The 19,855-nt window shown below is 41.4% G+C and overlaps 1 protein-coding gene across 9 annotated transcripts in view; it reads right to left on the bottom strand.

Moving 5' to 3' along the window:
* Cpeb3 (cytoplasmic polyadenylation element binding protein 3) overlaps positions 1–19,855 on the bottom strand; it is a 179,166-nt gene that overhangs the window by 51,757 nt on the left and 107,554 nt on the right. For all 9 annotated transcript variants that reach the window (XM_005063652.4, XM_040745039.1, XM_040745024.1 and 6 more), the window contains 2 exons: positions 18,024–18,191; positions 16,523–16,612 (listed from right to left, as the gene is read on the bottom strand). In XM_005063652.4, coding sequence (XP_005063709.1) covers positions 16,523–16,612; positions 18,024–18,191 — 258 coding nt within the window. The remainder of the gene's footprint in view (positions 1–16,522; positions 16,613–18,023; positions 18,192–19,855) is intronic.

Here is a 19,855-nt window from a genome sequence, read left to right as displayed (position 1 = left end):
CTTGTCATCACCAATGAAGACAGGTAGACTCCAAATGACGCAAGCTACAAACAGCAGTTAGAAAATAAACACCATTTCCACCCATCAAGCAAGAGCCGCAATTCGTGCAAAACATGAATGGGTCCTGAAAACACTGTACAAAGTGATAGGAGCCAGAAGAGGCAAATCAAGACAAAAAACAAAGAAACAAACAACAAAAATAAAAAACAGATAATGGCTACCTGTAACTAGAGGGCAGGGAGAATAACTTCTTTTTGAGATAAAGATTTTTTAAAAAATTGATCCTAGTGGCTGATGGTTGTACATGTCTGTGAATATATAAAGAAGTACTGAATAACACATATTAAATTGATGAACTGTATAGCATGTGAATTATAGCTCCCCAAAGCTGCTTTATAAACAGCCCAGCAGGCAGATGTGTATTTACAGCTACTGCTGCTGTTTCCCCAAGGAATATTCTGACAGAATTACAATCTCCAAATGTCAATGTTTTTGTTCTCCTATAGCTTTTAAAGATTTTTTTAATTCATTCTGTGTAAACTCCATACTTGTATACAGTGTGTTTTAATTGTATTCACCTCCCTCTTCTCCCTTCAACTCCCCAGCCTGATTATGTTCCCTCCTCCTTTTCTCCTCCTCTTCCTCTTCCTCCTCTTCTCTTCTCTTACATAATCCACTGAGTCCAGTTAGGCCTGCCCATGTGTGTCCAGGTGTGAAGTCATCCAGTGAAGCCTTGACAAACTACCAGTGGCTACACTCCCGAAGAAAAATGAATTGTTCAACTACTAATAACTCCTCGGCTGGGGTGGGGCCCTGTGAGACCCTCCCCATTCTGTGCAGGATTTTGATTGCCTTCATCTTATGCAGGTAACCAAAGCTGTGCTAAGTTGATGAGTGCAATGGCCACAACATATCCCTAAAGACAGCATCTCATGGCACCCTTTCCACCCTTAGGCTTTTACATTCTTCCGCCTTGTCTTCCTGAATGGATGTTCTCTGAGCCCTGGGGGGTGGGGGGTGGGAAAGGATTTTGATATAGATGTCCCATCTATGGGGAGTAATTACAGCCACTTACTATTTTCACTTCACTATTAACTGAAGGGATTTTCATGGATATAGCTGGGGGGTGGGGTTGTCCTTTTTTAATGGTGTGTGTGATTTCCTTGTTGAGATAGGATCTGACTGTATCAGGCTGGCCTAGAACTGGTTAGGTAACTCTGGTTAACCTCAAATCAACATCTTCCTGTTTCCGCTTCTGGAGAGCTGGGATGACAAGCATAGGCCTTTACATCTTGCTTGCAACATAATTTTAAATTGACATGTAATAATTATATAAACTTGTGGTACATGTTGATAATTTGATGCATGAATGATGATAATTTGATGCATGAATACAATGCATAGTGACCCAATTCTGATAATTAGTGCCTCTCTCAAACATTTATTTCACAGTGCTGGGGGGTCCAAACACTTCTTGTCAGTGCCTTTTTCTTATTAAAGGGAACTACCTTTATGACCATCATGTCTATTGGCAACTGGAAGGATGAAAAGTTCTGGATTACAAGTCAAGATGCCTGGATCTACTATTAGTTAGACATTTATGACACAGCACCCACTGATAAAGACTTTGTGCTTATGAACTCATTCCATGTCTCTGGCCTATGAAGTAGGTGCTATTTTTAATTCTGCTTCACAGTTCAGTGACTTATATGGTGTGATTAAGTGGCTGGTTTGAGGTCATAAGTGGTGGAACAATGGACTTTAATAATAAATTTCTGAGTCTCTTTAGGTATTTTTAAATGTAAAATGAAGACAACATATATCCTTTTCATCTTATAGTGATATTAACCTGTGAGATAATATATGTAAAGAAGCCTTGTAAATAGGAGCATCACACAAGTATTGACTTTGCTTCATGTATTTTTATTATTTTAAATTATGTATGGGTATGTGTGTCTGCATGTGAGTAGGTGCAGGTACCTAAGGAGGCCAGGAGTGTTGGATTCCCTAAATGAGAGCTACAGAGGAGCTCCCTGTTGTGAGCCTCCTGAGGGAGGTGCTGGAAATTGAACTTGGGTCCTCTGAAAGAACAGCTCTTAATCATTGAGCCACCTCTCCCGCTCCCATTTCTAATTATTTATGGTGTGTGTAAAACTAAAGTTGAGTTGTTGTATATGACCTCATAAAAATTAGAATCCAAGTTAATGATATATACTACTTTCTACTTGGCATTTACAAAGTATTTGGTCAATAAATGGAAGTAATCTAGAAATGGCAAAAAGCCTTAATACCTGCTTTCAAATGTCATTAGCCATTTCCACCAAGAGATAATTGACAGATGTAGTTGTATTTGCTGCTTTTAATACATACCCTTTAACAAAAGCCAATTATACCTGTAAATACTGTTTGTATAACCATAAGTTTGATGGGAGTTCTATCAGTTTGAATTTTTTTGTTTTGTTTTAGCCAAAAACTCCATTATCTCTTGTGCTCTGATCTAGTAATAGACACAAGTTCATAAAACGCCTCCAGTTTCAGTAATGGCAACTGAGGTGTGTGGGGGCTTCTAAGACATGGTGAACAATGGGAAGCCCTCAGTTCAGCCAGTCTGGAGGATGAGAGGTGGGCTCTGGAGGAACTTGTGGCCACTGCCACTGTCATGACCCTGGGTTTCATACAGGAATAGTTAGAAGGAAATTCCTAACTTTCCCTGGTATCAAACAGGTTAGAGTGGGGCTGAAACAGGGAGGGGCTTTAGACAAACATGGATTGGCAGCACAATTTCCTTAAGGAGAAAGAACAGGAAGGTATAAGGGCACAACTGCATTTTATTTGGCTAGGTTTTTGAAGGGTAAATTTAATTAAAAGGACTTTTTCTTCTAATGCCTGAGAACATACTAAGAATTGCCTTTAAAATGTTCTTGGTTGCTTTTTAAACACAAAGCTTCCTAAGGTCTTAAATATGTTTTCATATTATAATTTTAAGTATCTGATCCCTCACATAAATAGTAATTATTACCAAGTCACTACTGTGACTACCAGGCCTTGGGTGTTCAAAACATCCTAGGAACTTGGCTAAGAAGCATATTTGTTGGCTCATCTCATCCCACAGGCTCCATGGGGTAAATTCAGTTGTCATTATCAGCGCTTCACAGATGAGAAATTCACAGGAATTCTCAGATTCAAAGCTAGGGTCTGAATTTGGAGTTAAAACCTAAGCCAGATCTGGAGACTCTCTGTTTGCTACCCATTATCGACCCTGTCTCATCTAAAAATAGCAAGATAAAATGTCACTAAGGATATTGTTACCCATTATCAACACTCCCTCATCTAAAAATAACAAGATAAAATGTCACTAAGGACATGCCTGTAACATTTTTTTTTCTTACCTGAATACAGGCAACAAACTCCTGAGTCCTACACCTAGGAACACTAGTGTTCACTGCTGTGGTCCGCAGTGGCCACTTTAAGGCTGGAGGATGCTATACAATTACAAAGAACTATTTACTACTTGTTCACAGACAATGCCTTTACAGAGATGTAAGGAAATTATTTAATCTCTTCTTCAAAGAATTGATTTACATAGTGCTTGAGCTGCACACATAGGAAAATAAACAGCATAAACTCACTAAGTCTCTAGGAATGTGAAGGTAAAGGATGCCATCTTTGGATATGAACTGAGTTTGCACAAAGACTAGATTTGCTGCTCTCTGATACAATGCTTGTCACGAGGACAGAACTCAAGCTCTGCTGAGGTTTCCTAGTCCACCCTTAGAACAACAGGCATGCATGCCTTCTACACATTTATGCAGTTGCTTTTGTGGATTTCCGGACAGATGTTACATAAAAAGACCATGGCATTCAACAACTCCTCCCGTTAGTAGGTCTGGAAATGGCCATCTTCCTCTGGGTCTCTCTCCCTCTAACTGAGGACAGCAGACTCGTAGGCCCTAAAGTTTTAGTCTCGGCAGGCATTATGTAGTATTCAGTCTCAGCCTGGACTGCTTCTTACTCCAGCTCTTCCACTGGGACTATCACACAGCCTGCAGCAGCTGCTGGATACCCTCAGCAACTAACTGTTCATGGCTGCCAGGCCCTGGAGACCCAGGGCAACTTCCTAAATCCAAGCAATGGTCCCTGTGGCAGCTGACCCACTGCCCATGACCTGTACCTGCCTTTAAAATGCTATTGGTCATTTATATGCTTCAAGTAGCAGCCATAAATGAGAAGAAAATTCCAGTGTGTGGGGCAATGTCCTGGTTTGTATTCATAAAATGGTGGCCCACAAGCATATGGGCTTCTGATCAAGTCAGAGCAACTCTGGAAAGGTTGGCCCCAGCCTTGGATAGACAGAGAACTCTCACCTCACAAAATCCAAGCTCCCCAACTGCGCACGACCTTCCTAGAGCAAACTGAAGGGCACCTCAGTCTGAGATGCTTGTGTTCAGATTTTTTTTTAAATGACACAAGCCGTCTGTTTCAAACATTCTTTCTGACCTTGAATTTCAGGTCAGAGGACTTACCTGGTTTGCCTCAGGAGGTTTGTCTTTGGATTCATTTCAAGAGAACAAAAAATATCTAGGAGGTGCAAAGCATGATGGGAGGCATTGGCTCTACAATGATGAGCAACAGCAAAGAAGGGCCCTGCCCTGGAAAACTATGATTTTCACCGGCTGCATATAAGGATGTAAGCAGTGTGGTGCTGTGGGTATGTCCTATGGAGCACCAGTAAGAAACACTGGAGTAGATTTTCCAATCCAGAGACCTTACAGAGTGGAAGCCAGATCTAACTGGAGAGGACTGCTTTTCCAAGTTCAGGAAAGAGCAGACATGGCATGGAGAGGCCACATTCAGACGGGTGTAAAGGAGCAGCTGGTATGTCAATTGTCCTACCATTCCTGCCTGCTGCCCAATCACTGAAGAACTACAACTCCCATTTATTTTCTCGTGGGTCTAGAAAACCTGAACTCCAAAAGTCTTACGTGCTCTAGGCACAGGAACTTACACATTAACATACAATGAGGTCGTGGGGGCAAGTAGAGAACCCTCACTTAGAAACAGTGTATTAGGGGGTGGAGAGCTGGCTCAGCAGTCAAGAGCACCCGCTGTTCTTCCAGAGGATTGGAATTCTGTTCCCAGCACCTAGGGTGACTCACAGGGGATTCAAGGACCTCCACAGACACACACGCACATACATACAAATTGAAAAAAATATGTTAAGCCTTTTAAAAAAAGAAACAGTGCATTAAGAATCTAAAGTATCAGTTTTTAAAACGTTCTTCAAAACTAAACTTCACAGGCAGAAGAGAGATTATTTTCAGTAGGAAGAGATGATAGAGGAATCAGAAGCCCATTCTGAATGCAAACGTAGACCTTGTGTTTGACAGGTAAAAACACCGAGAGGAGTCCGGGAAGAAACTAGTCCATGCTCAAGCGTATAGACAGCTCTGCCAATGTACTTGCTCTTGTTCCTGGAGCCCTAAACATGCCCCTTGGAATCAGAACCAGATTTCTTAGGCTATATTTACTACCTAGAGCTGAGACACACACTGGCTCCAGCCCATTTTCTGCTTCCGACTACACTAGTAAAACTGTGTCTCTGTGGGCTGGTTGGGAATGAACAAGAAAACAAGGAGACCGAGAAACACCCCCCAAATGAAGACTGGCAGTGTACTTTCTGCAGTCCAGGGCAGTGACCTCCAGAGTTAGGCTGAGAAGCTCCGGTTATGCAATCACACATGCTTTGTATAAAGAGGGCCTCGTGAGGTCTGCCAGTCTGTCCGTTCAAGTCACTGTCGGTTCTAATGAGCACCTGAGCCGGGAAAACTGAATCCAGACCGGGAGGGCAGAAGGAACTGACCAAACCAGTTGGGCGATTTTTATGATTACTAAGTATTACATTTGAGTGGAGTGCATATTATTTCACACCTAGAAATCCTCAGACTTGTGCTAGTGCTTGTGTGCATGGCCTCATGTAATCTGAAAAACCTGAGACACTAACTCAGATGAGTACGTGAGGTTCAGAGACTACACTGCTCCGTGCTAAATGTCATATACATGAGAACTTGTTGGCACCCCTTTCTGAGTCCAGATGCCTGATGTTTGTCCCCCTACTGTTGCTCTTCCCTCATCCCCAGACAACTGGCCAGTGTTTTACCAGCAATTACATCTCTCGGTTGTGTCCTTAGGCCTAAGCACTGACACACTAAATCATCCTCTCCTCTGGAATTTAATGTCCTCAGATTAGTTCTTGATTTGACTGACAATATATTTTCTCTCTATGACAGTTTCCCCTCTTCAAGACTATGGACACCTGCCCTATTTGGAAGACACCCAGGTTCACCATCAGTGCTTGATAATTTAATCAGTTCTTCATTGCTGTCTACCCCTCCCCTCTTGCCCTTACCCTTGTGTATTGTGTGTGCATGTGTGCACATGTTTGCAAGCCAGAGGTCAACTTTGGGCGGCTTCTTCCTGGCCCGGAAGTGTGCCGATTGTGCTAAGCGTGTTGCCCAGTAAGCCCTGGGGATCCTGTCTCTACCTTCCCTGTGCTGGGATAACAAGCAAATGTCACCATACCTGACCTTTTTATGTGCTTTCTACAGACAGATGGCAGGTCCTCATGCTTGCCCAGCAAGCATTTTAGCAACTGAGCCACCCCCCTAGCCCCAGTTCTCCATTTCCGGTCCTTTTACTTAATGTATTCTTTGTTGGTCACACTTTTCAGTCTTGGTCCTATCTAAACCCTGTCAGCAAGTCCAGACCAATGCTAAGACGTCCTTTCTCCTTCATCTGCCAAGTTTGCATTTCATTTCATTTCAGTTTCTGAAATGGGCTCTTTTCCAAACAAAGTCCTCAGCGGGGGAGCTTGCAGTCTCTCTGGGTTAAGCAAGTGCCCGCCCTTTCCTCGCACCCCGCCTGGGCACATCATGTACCACTGTGACCTCACGCACGCTGCCTCTTGTTTTTGTAGTTGCTCAAGCTTTGTCCCATGGCTTATATTCTCCAACTGCTGTTGTCCTTCCTGTACAGTTCCCCAAACTATAAAAGCTTCACAAAAAAGAATTTGCAGTTTGACCTTACTACAATGCAGAGAAGACAGGTGGCTAATAAAAACAGTCTAAGTGGGGATATACAATGATCTCGAAAGTAAAAATAGAAGCTGTTCCATCTGTCTAAACAGGGCAGGACAAAAACCATCTCATTACAGTACAGTGCAATTTCCATGTTTTCACAAGAAAATCACTCCCTGAAATGAAAATTGCAAGTAGATATTAAAATATATTAAAAAATTCACCAGTGTTAGCACTACCAGCCAAGACATGCATTTATGAAAGGAAAATAAAAAGTTACTACTCAAAGTATTTATTATAGAGTGTGAAAGACTAACTACATGCTACTGAGCAGTTTACATAACCCAGAAGGTGGAAAAACTTGGAATCTGAGACAAGAACAACACTGACTTGTTTCCATTCAAAGAATCTTACAAGAGGAAAAAATGTGATGTTTGCAAACCGTTCTTTCCAAAGTCAGATTTTAGATGAACTAACAAAAAAATGAAACAGGTGCTTCACTCCAGCCCATTACAGCTACCAAGGTCCTCCGTCTGCCCCTTTCTTGTCCCTCAAGCAGTATCTCTTTAGCTGGCTGGCTCTGAGTAGAGTTAAATCTACGTGGCCTGCCTGCTGCCAGGTTCACAGGCCATGGCGGTATTACATAAACCAGCACAACTGCACCGCACGCCTTAGTCTCAGGGTCAGCAGGCAAGCCAGCTGATAGCACAGAAAAGCTCTGGGATGGCAGCTGAACAGCCGCTCTGAAGCACATGTTATGGCGCTCGAGAGAAGGGCTCTGTGCTAAAGAGAACTGGCTGCTCTTTTCAGAGGGCCCGGGTTTGATTCTTAGCACCCACCATGGCGGATGACAGCTGCCTGGTCCCCTGGGGCACTAGGCACACACATCATGCATATGCACAGACACATAATATGGGCAAAATACTCCCATACATAAAACAGACTTAAAAGTATATGTTAAAATAAAAGACACACATGTTTTACTGACAGCGGATGGGAGTCATCTGTAATTGAACCTTTCTCTCCCTCCCACCAGTTCCCAAATTATGGACTCATAGGCCGAATATGAATTATAAATGCTCGGCCAGGGGCTGGAGACACGTCTCAGTGGTTAAGAGCACTGACTGCTCTTTCAAAGGACCTGGGCTCAGTTCCCAGCATCCACATGGCAGCTCACAACTGTCTGTACCTCCAGGATTCACCACCCTCACACAGACATACATGCAGGCAAAACTCAAATGCACACAAAATAAAAAAAATAAATAAACTAAAAAAAAAAAAGCTCAGTCAACAGCTCAGGAGCCGAACAGGTAGGAAGCAATTGGCAACTGCTCCCTGTCGCGGATCTTTCAGGTTCTTACCCCAATATTTGACTCTGATTTTTTTATTGATAAAGATTAATTAGATTAATGCTTCAGTCATCACTCGGGTCATCCTGTATTATGCCAAGTAACAGTTTTTACTCCTGTGTACCTGGCATGCACCTGGATCTAGCCCGGGCCTGACAAAGCTTGCACCAGCTGCTCAAGGAAGCTGTGGATTACATCCTCCTCCATCGCTGGTGCATCTCGGGAGGTCTCCCGCCCAATCTCAGAGTGGACGCTGCCCCGTGTTTGCCCAGAGGTCCCTGCCAACAATAGTTCAGCTGCTCTCCATCACTAGATCCTCTGCATGGCCCCACAGGCTCCATTCTCCCTCCCAAGAGGTGAGATTACAGCAGCCTCAGGTACAGCTGCTTCCTGCAGAATCAGGATAGAAAGCCTAGGGCAGGGAGACTTTGTTTTTTCCCTTCTCCTTTTTGTAACTCCAGGGACAACAACTTTGGACAAGAGACATTCTCCAGAAGACACTGACAGAGGTTATACTAAACATCTATCACTGAGTTTGCTGTAACAAGTTCTCTTCCTAGATATACCATTTGCAGCCCTGTGCTCAAGGAAGCAAGTCAAGAAACCCAGGGCTCTCTACCTTGAGGATAACTTACTTGTAGCTAAAGTCTTAAGATACAAACAGGACTAGTCAGACTGCCCCTCAGGAATTAGCGAGAAGCAGGAAAACACTTAGCTGACTCATAGTAGACGATAACAATGGAGAATTAGCTCCCAGCATCCACATCTGGCTGCCTGCACCCCTGCTACAGCCTCCGTGCCATCAGCTCACATCGAAGCTCCTCTTCTTGGGACCCTCTTGTCACCTAGAGTCACACCCCTCCCTGCATTGACGTAGCACTGTAGTATCTGTGATCTATCCAGTCCAAAAACAAAAACAAAACCCTCACTTCGATGTAGCTTATCCAGGAACACAAACGGTCAGGTGGCACCAAGGAGACAGAGTCCCATCATTAAGCTATAGATGAAAGGTAACTCAGACGCGTCCGAGTTGAAGAAACTGAAGCAAGCTGAAGAAAACTCTTTGGAAATACTCTAGTTTACATGAGAACGACAGAGCACTAGGGCTCAGAAAAAGACATGGACTACTTTGGTCTTGAAGCAGCTATGAGAATGTACATTGAGTCATATAGTTTAAATTGCTAATTTCTATATGAAGTATAGCCTTAGAAAGAACCTAATTTATCAGATAATATCATCTAAGCACATCTTCCCTTTTAAGCAAAAATGAATGAAAAAAATCTTTTCATTTATTTACCAGGTAAAATAATATCAACTACTGATCTTCCAGGTCCAAGTCGGTCTGATAAAAACTATGTACATTAATGAGAAGACACGTCTCCTCTCTCTGTCCCTTTAAATAAAGATTGGGTTAGAGTACGGTATCTTTAAGGAACTTCTCACTTCTAGAACCTAATGGACTTCTACTCACTGAGCAAGTAATGAGCCTGTTCATCAGCTCACCTAGCTGTAGTTCCTTCATTTGAAAAGTATTGGAAGGAAAATATGTCAGGCATGGACGTGCTTGGTGCAGAGCAGTCAACTAAGCAGGAAGAATTTCCCTGCTCTTTCTTACACTCTCATTTGGAAAACAGAGCACAGGCACTTCAAAGAAAAGTAAACTGAAGGTAAGAGAAATAGGAGGTGAAGGGGAGAGGAGGGCTGGGGCAGCTACTTTAGATACAGAGGTCAAGACAGACATCTGAGGAGAGACCTAAGGGAAGAAGTGAGCACCCCACTCGGAATCTATGGGAAATTTAGACAAACGAAGTATCACTGCTCTAGGAGGACTTCCCTGTCTAGTTCAGGGGACAGTGGGGCTGGGCAAAGTGCTGTCTATCTGTAATGTACCCCTTAAGAGCATCAGGACCTCAAGGGTCCTTAGGGTCCTCAAGGTCCCTAAGTTCCCTCATGAGACTCTACTAAAATAAGTAGTGATAGTGCAAGGCAACCAAGATTTGGCCAACCAGGTCTTACGGGAAAAGGGTTGAAGCGTTTCAGGCACATGATTCATACCAGTGTGGCCCCTGGCTTCTGCAGAGGTCCATTATACGCCAAACAAAGAAGCAAAAGGTGAGCTCACAGCAGCAATGTGCTGTTTATCTGACTTGGAACTCAAGAGGAGACTTGCTGCAGATGTCCAAATTAGCATAAACTTCACAAAGAGATTGCTTTGGGAAGCCATGTGACATCAAATGCGGAGTCATTAAGATTTTCATCTCTAGTTAAGTAGCTTCTAATTTAGCCTAAAGAAAACAACTTGAACGAAAAGGACACAGACATGAATACATGAACATAAGTATTATGACTAATGATCTAAATTGCCAGCAAGCAAATAAATTAGGGCATGGAATAGGTGAGGCAGCCAACAAAAGCCATTAGACGTTTGAGGGGAGAAGAGATCAAATTGTGAACAAAAGACTGCACCTCAGCTGTTACTATATTCCCAGCCTGTATACATGCATATATACCATACACACGAGCACACTTGAATGCACACATGCATGAACAAGCACACACATATGCACACACACGTATATGTATAAAGCCTACAAGGAAAACAAAAGATGATGATGGTAAGTTCTATACCATCAGTCTTATTGCTCATAAAGTAACAGCTGCTCAGAGAAAACTGCAGTTTTGTTCCGGTTCTACTGCTCTATCACACTTATTGGGTATTATTTATAATACCAGGTATTTGGCAAGAAGGCCAGTTATCTCTATTTCATGATCTTGGTAACTGTTACTATAAAATTTACTTATTTGTTGTTCATTTCCCTCTCCCTTCTCAAAAAGATGACTCAAGACTCATGCATCTCCAACCTGTCTCTGCTCCCAAAGGCCTCACTATAAACAAAATGCCCATTAGGAATCTCTTCTCAGATCAGATATGAGGACTGACCAACTCAACATCAAATCATCAACATTAGTCTTCCCTCTGATCAACAATGCCATCAGAATACCATTTATTGAAAGGAATTTTAACACACCCTGCTGTCAAACCTCCTGCCACTATGACCACTCCATCACCAGAACCAGTGATCTCTTTCTGCCCCTATTCTCATAATATCTCAATGCTAATATCCTAGGTCTTCTTCTTTTTTTTTTTGGTTTTTACGAGACAGGGTTTCTCTGTATTGTTTCGGAGGCTATCGGTCCAGCCTGGCCTCGAACGCACAAAGATCCGCCTGCCTCCCCAGTGCTGGGATTAAAGGCGTGCGCCACCACCGCCCGGCTTATCCTAGGTCTTCTTAACTTCTCTATAAAACTAACCATGAAGCTGGGCAGTGGTGGCACACGCTGTTAATTCCAGCACTTGGGAGGCAGAGACAGGCAGATCTCTGTGAATTCAAGGACAGCCTCATCTACAAAGCTAGTTCCAGCCAGAGATGTTACACAGAGAAATCCTGTTTCAAAAACTAAAAAACAAAACAAAAACAAACAAAAAAACTAATCATGAAAACTATGCCTCTGCTCAAACAAATGAACCCTCAGTTATAAAGGGATACTATGCAAAGTATTCTATGTGCGATATCTTGTTTAAGCATACGAGACCACATGAAGGAGCAATCATTATCCTCATTTTTTTTGGATGAAATTTAGGAAGATAAATAGTTGTCCATCAAGGTGTGGAACAGGAATTCCACATTACTCAGCTCAAATATGATTAAGGCTCTGACTTCACTCATCCTTAAAGACCAACCTGAACATGTACACCTTTGTGATATCCTTATTTCTAAGTAAGACTAAAACAATTAATAACTCTGGACTCATAGCCAGCCATGATGACACATGAAATCACAGCACCTAAGGGGTTCAAGGTCATCCTCAGATACCGATAGAGTTCAAAACCAGACCATGTCTCCAGCATTCCCCTCCTCCCAAAGCAGGGAGTGTGCTGGAGATGAAGCTCCACCGGCAGTGTTTTTCTAGGATGCATGAAGACCTAGATTACATCCCCAGCGTCACAAGTATGTAACCCTAGTGCCTGGGAGATGGACACCTGGGAGGCAGCACAGAAGAACCACAAGTTCAAGGTCATTTTTGGCTGTGTAGCAAACTTTAAGTCCAATGTGGTATACATGGCATCCTGTCTGGGAGAGGCTAGAGGAGAAGCCTTTGAATTCTAAGATCATGCTGTTTTGACTCAAAACCAAGTCCTACCTATGGCCTTTGACTAATTACTCTCTTCTGAATTTATGTCTGCTTCTATAATATGGGAATAATATGGAGTTATGGTGGTTTGAATGAAAATGACCCCCACAGGCTCATATGTTTGAATGTCTGATACCCAGCTAATGGAACTGTTTGGAAAGGATTAGGAGGTGTGGATATGTTGAGTAGGTGTGGCCTTGTAGACGTGTCATCAGGGATGGGCTCTGAGGTCTCAAAACCCCACACCAGGCCCAGTCTATCTCTACCTGCTGCTTGTGGATTAGAAGTAAGCTCTTGGCCGGGCGGTGGTGGCACACACCTTTAATCCCAGCACTTGGGAGGCAGAGGTAGGCGGATCTCTGTGAGTTCGAGGCCGGGCTGGACCAACAGCCTCCAAAACAATACAGAGAAACCCTGTCTCATAAAAACAAAAACAAAAAAAAAACAAACAAAAAACAAAGAAGTAAGCTCTCACTACTACTCTAGTGCCATGCCTACCTGCTTGCCTGCTCCCCGCCATGATAATTATGACCCCTCTGAAACTGTAGGCAAGCCCCCAAATAAATACTTTCTTCTATCAGTTATCTTGGCCATGGTGTCTCCTCACAGCAATAGAACAGTAACTAATACAGGTGCCTACCATGAAAAATTGAGATGGTTAAATGAGATTAAGAACAAAAAATAGTGTCCTATTGCCTGTCTCACAGCAAACATCAACCAACCTAAATAATATGATCGCACTGCCCTTAGCATTTTCTGCCTTTCTTCTCCTACCTATCCCAAAGGTTCGGATTTCACAAAGCCCGCAGCAATTTCTTCTTCTGGATGCTTAGAATAATTTTACTAACTTGGTATGGATTACATATTGTCTTACAGTTTAATAGAAATATCATCATTCATAATACCATGCAGGAGCTGTTACAAGCACAGAATTTAGTCCTTTGAATACTTGAAGTCACAGAGATCCGCCTGCCTCTACCTCCCAAGTGCTGGAATTAAGTGAATGCACTACCATGCCTGGTTATATTTGTATTTTTAAATCTCTTTGAGAAAAAATCAATGGGACCCTGAATTTGACCTCATAAGACCAAGTTCAGTGGTTCATGTCTGTAGTTAAAGGTCATCCTCAGCTACACAGTAAGTTTAAGTCCATCCTAGGCTACTCCAGACCATTTAAAAGTAAAAATCACTAATATAAAAGATGTTTTTACAAAAAAAAAAATCAAACACCTAAGAGGTTGTTGGGACAAATATACATTTCACAAAATAAGCAAAACAATATGATAGGAAAGAGAAAAGAAATGCCCTCAAAGTGTTATTTGAAACCATAAATTGGTAAAAATTAAAAAGGAATAATTTCCCTAACTCTAATCAAGACTGAGTTTTGTAAACCAAGTTACTAACAATGAGAACAGAAATTCATCCTAGGAGATAATGTTTAAGCTGTAAGTTAGGGCCAAGGTACAAAAGGCCCAGGGTTCAATCCCTAGCACCTCTCTCCATGCAAAGAAAATCCAGAAGGCAAAAAGTATGAAAACATGAGAATACAAAAGCATAATTTATGAGCAAAAACAACTTAAATACCATCAATAGACTTGAATAAATAAACTATGCTAATTAACGATATAGGTCTGTTACAAAAAGATGCTAATATTATTGGGGGAAATGTATACAATAAATCAGCATACATAATATAATAATGCACATATGTAAAAATTTAAATTTCACACTAACCTACATGTTAATAAGGAGGCTATTTAGTAAAATATACATAATGGTTATCTCTCACAGACATACATTTGGGGTGATAATATGAACATGACCATATACATATTTAGTATCCTTCTATTTTTCCAATGATCATCTGACAACTTTATGCAAGGACAGTTTTCATAAACTTCTCAGTATGACTGTTTTTACTTATCACTCTTGGAAATATCTTTCATGGGTATCATTTTATAAAACATATGACATGTACTACACTATGATGAACATATTCACTCACTGATGAAACACTAGATCACAAGTGTATACAACATTACCAGGTCTGAAAACATATTTGTATACACATCTTTAAATGGTGTAGTTCATGTATTACAGGGAGGAGGAACACATCCTTCCACTCAAATAATTAGTATAATGCTTTTTATCTCTTTGGATGGACATAAGCTAACCTTCAAAACATAAGGATGTTCTGAGTAGATATGGTTGTGCGTGTCTATAACTCTAGCACTTGGGAGGCTGAGGCAAGAATATTCTGAGTTTACTGCCCAGCCCCGGATACACTGGGAAGGAGGACCCATCTTAAAAACAACAACAACCCCCACCCCCCCAAGTAATCAAAACCTGAAAGAAATTAACAGAAGATATTAAAAGCAACAACTCTCTAGTGGTAACTTCCTTTCTTGGGTTATACAGTGAGGAAAAGGGTAATCGAGAAAGAGACCTATGAACTGGACATAACAGGAAGTGAGCAGTCTTCCATCACTTAAGCTAGAGTTTGATTCCAGCACAGGAAAGACAGGATGTTGACTTCATCACCTCATGACGGATAATGTTACATAGTAATAGACCACAAGTCATTTTCCAAGATGAATGGCATCCCTGAAACACAGACTTCAGAAGAAAACAGGAAAGAGAAACTCATTCTCCTGAATCCAAAGTACCTATTATTTGAATGTAAGAACACACCCAAAAGAGCATCAGCACAGATGTTCCTTGGACTCTACAGAAACAACCAACGCTGAGCAAGAAGACAATCTACTGTGTACCCTCAGAGCTTAGTGGAAGACAATCTACTGTGTACCCTCAGAGCTTAGTGGAAGACAATATACTGTGTACCCTCAGAGCTTAGTGGAAGACAATCTACTGTGTACCCTCAGAGCTTAGTGGAAGACAATCTACTGTGTACCCTCAGAGCTTAGTGGAAGACAATATACTGTGTACCCTCAGAGCTTAGTGGAAGACAATCTACTGTGTACCCTCAGAGCTTAGTGGAAGACAATCTACTGTGTACCCTCAGAGCTTAGTGGAAGACAATATACTGTGTACCCTCAGAGCTTAGTGGAAGACAATCTACTGTGTACCCTCAGAGCTTAGTGGAAGACAATATACTGTGTACCCTCAGAGCTTAGTGGAAGACAATATACTGTGTACCCTCAGAGCTTAGTGGAAGACAATCTACTGTGTACCCTCAGAGCTTAGTGGAAGACAATATACTGTGTACCCTCAGAGCTTAGTGGAAGACAATATACTGTGTACCCTCAGAGCTTAGTGGAAGACAATATACTGTGTACCCTCAGAGCTTAGTGGAAGACAATATACTGTGTACCCTCAGAGCTTAGTGGAAAATCTCCCACAAGACAAGTAAGATGTTGTGAAGAACATTTTACTAATTAGTTCTCTGCCTCCCAACAGGCCCAGCCCCTTACCATATAGCTGTGCCTAATGGACACACCACACAACGGCATTTTTTAGCCACTAGCTTTCTCAAGTTCTGGGATTATAAGATTTATTTAAAAGTAAACAAAACAAAACAAAAAACACAACAACAATAACAAAAAAAACCCCGCATGGCTCTAGGGATACAAACAAAAACTAAATTTTACCCTTGCTTACATTCTTAAAAACCCTAGATTTTCCCCCTCATGAAACAACAAACTTAACAAAAAGCTCCTCTATAACAAATTTACAAAACCCCACTGCTAATAAAACCAGGGTTATCAAACACAGTGCACTCCGGGCCAGGGAAGCATCTCCAAGTGAAACGGACACATACTGGTGATCAGTGCTATTTTACTTAGGGAAAAGGGACCAACAGGTATTTCAAGACTGCAAGAACGTCTTATACGGAGCTGTCAGGCATCCTGGCCTCGGACAGACAGGCTAACATCTTGAGTCCATTACCTTTAGGAGGGAAGTAGGACTTGCTCTCTGCTTTATGGGGCCAGTCTACCACAAGAGGTCCAAACCTTCGAAAGCTGGCAGTGATCTCATCTACAAAACAAAGAAGAAATTTAGCAAAATGAAAAAGAAAATCTGCAATCATAAGAAACATAAAATATATCTTTTTACTTTAAAGATGTTTTGAGGGACCCCCCTCCTTGCATTTATTTTTAGAGCTTTTCTACAGTATCTCTACAGAAGTAAAACCTGCAAAGGGGAAACGCCATTGCTAGGGAGTACACTTGCTTATTAGATTCCAACAACAAAAAAAATGTTCCTAACTCCAATTCCTTTCCTTTTACTGCCAATAAACTTAATAAGGAATTCGGAAGAAAAATCTAATGGTAGCCAAGGTGATCTTTGTGTTAAGTGAAACAGGAGATTCCAAAAAATGGGAATGTTTCTCTATTTTTAGAAAAAAGGTAAAGATGCAGAAAATGTTTCAAATTAATTTCATGGACAGGAGAGAAGCTCAGTGCATAAAGGCCCATGCCACAAAGCCTGATGACCTAAGTTCAATACCTGGGGCTCAAATGGTAGCAAGACAAATTGTCCTTTGTGCTGTGGCATGCATATAACCCCCAAATAAATAAATGTAAATTAAAAAAACTACACATATAAACATTTGTACAGAACCCACTTGTATGGAATCTCTAGGGTTACTTTAAAAAACAGATAATTCTAAAGATGAGCAACAAGGACAACAAAGTAGATGAATATATTTGGTGATGTAAAAGGGTTAAAAGTCAACTCTCTCTCTTATATCTCCATACTGCCTTCTTTACTGAGATGTATACAAAACTGGAAGCTCATTTTTTTTTCTTACGATACAGGGTTTCTCTGTATTGTTTTGGAGGCTATCGGTCCAGCCCGGCCTCAAACTCACAGAGATCCGCCTGCCTCTGCCTCCCGAGTGCTGGGATTAAAGGTGTGCGCCACCACCGCCCAGCCGAAGCTCAATTATTTTATCTCTTTCTTTTGACTTTTGACTGGTAGGAGAAGATTATGACTTTGTAACTCCCTGGGTATAGATCCTCATTCTATTAGTAATGGTAAGAAATTTATCCTAAAGAAAATCTAATTGATTGACAATATTAACACAGATATGAGGACAGCTAGAGGAAAATGAGGCTGTGACCACCTACAACTTTAATGTAGCAAGTCTAAAACTAATTTTAGCACCTGCATACACTCACAGATGATGAAATGGCTAAAGAAACCGTGACCTATTTAGATTAGTATTAGAGCTGCACTGACCAAGCAAGTCGGTGTTAGGAAGATTTCCACAGCACATCCAAAGTCTATGAGAACTAGAGTGGTTTCTTTAAGTTTGCTTTGTCATTGTTTAACTTCATTTACATACTCAATGTGTGTTTACTGATGTTGGCTTGGAGAAGAGCCAGGGTCTGAACACAATGCACAAAAGTTAGCTCTTGCAAAGTTCTTAGTGAATGTTTGGTACCTTCATCGATGTCAGGAGGAAGGCCTCCAACAAACACCTTTCTAGAGTAGCGTTCCACTCGTTCCCCATTTTGACATCGAGTGGGAGAACTTAAGCCAGATGATAAAGCCTGATCACCGTGGCTGTCATCCAAGAAGGCGTCTTCAAAGGGAAAGAGAGAAGACCGACCTGAAACAAAGTAGCAGTTTCTACAATCAGAATGGCTTTCCTAGAGAACAATGCTGTATCAGAAGCCTATTGTACCAAGTGGATTATACAAAATACAATGTGCCATGAGGTAAGGCTTTTCCAATAGAATACTTAACTGAAGATCACTAGGTACAGTCATGTTTACATACAACACTGAAATGACTGAAATAATATCTAAGGAGGAAACATCAAAAATGCATGTTTTCCTCGATAACTATACTCATACAGTCTCCATCAATGGTACTAAGGATATGTCTTTAGAGGAAGAAGCTCACACAAGGCATCAACCCTAGCTGAAGAGCAGTTGTGGCTGCATGAGGAGGGAGAAGCATCTTTCTTTGGGAATATGTCCACTGGTAGGTGAATGGACCCACACCTATGAGCATGGGCAGTACTAGTTGGACTCTATTGGTGGTGGGGGGAGGACCACATAAAATTGGGAGGGGAGTGTGTTGGGGGCTCTGGAGTAGAAGGAGAGATAAAATCAAAATACATTTTATATATAAACTTCTTAAAGAATAAAATATTAAGTTAGAAGAATATATCTATAGGTTATTTTTGTACTTTTATTTTTGAAAGTACACAGGACAATCTATATATTTCTTTATCTGTTCTTGATGGTGACCTCAGGGGTACAGTTATAAAGGCTGACCCTGATGACAGAAGCTAATGATGTCTTGTCTAATAACAGGGCCAATGATGCTTTCCCTAGCATACAAACATACTCCAATATGCACGCACATGTAACAATATTAGGCAGGATATGTAAATGAAAATGCTAAATCCAGAAGTGGCAGTATAGTGTGGATGTGGCTGTGACTATCACTATTACTTTATTAACACTATTACTCTAGACAGTATTTTAAAAACATTCAACAAAACAAAAAACAAAAAATAGAACATGGTAGCACATGGATTTAATCCCAGCACTTGGGAAGTCAGAGAAGCAGGAGGATGTCTGTGAGTTCAAGGCCAGTGACTTCCATGTGCTACAGTGATGCCACCTCTCAGAAAACAAACAACAACAAAAATCCCTATGGAGTTATTTCCTCTTTTTTTTCTTTTTTCTTTTTTTTTTTTTTTTTTTTTTTTTTTTGGGCAGGGGACAAGGCCTTTCTATGTAGCCCTGGCTATCCTGGAACTCAATATGTAGACCAGGTTGGCCTCAAATTCACAGGGATCTGACTAATCCTTCTTCCTGAATGCTGGGATCAAAGGTGTGAGTCACCATGACTGGCAATTACTTTCAATTTGGCATTTCAAAATAAAGCCCAAATTAAAAAATAATTCTGAGTCTGTGAGTTCCTGGTAAAACTTTCCATTAGGTTCTACAGTCTTGAGCACTCCAGCTTTACAGGAAGGTGGGAAGAGAGGAACAGGGGAGAGAAGTCAAGGAAAAGGAGGAGGGGGGAGAGGAGGAAGAGAAGAGAGAGCAGAAGAAAGGGAGGATGGAGGGAGGAGAAACAGCAGGAACAAAGGAAGAAAGCAGAAAAGTCCATCTAAGATAAACCCAGACACTTTTAGGGAAACAGGCACACAGACACACAAAAAAAACCTTCCCATTTATTCAATCCTCTTTATTTCTCTGAAACCCAGGTTTTGTACAACAATAGTCAACACTCAAAAACAGAATATAAATAGCC

Source organism: Mesocricetus auratus, unplaced genomic scaffold (genome assembly GCF_017639785.1).
Source record: "Mesocricetus auratus isolate SY011 unplaced genomic scaffold, BCM_Maur_2.0 Super-Scaffold_4256, whole genome shotgun sequence".
In the NCBI taxonomy this organism is placed as follows: domain Eukaryota; kingdom Metazoa; phylum Chordata; class Mammalia; order Rodentia; family Cricetidae; genus Mesocricetus; species Mesocricetus auratus.
The sequence above is the reverse complement of the archived record's forward strand: the minus strand, read 5'-3'. Positions and strand labels throughout refer to the sequence as shown.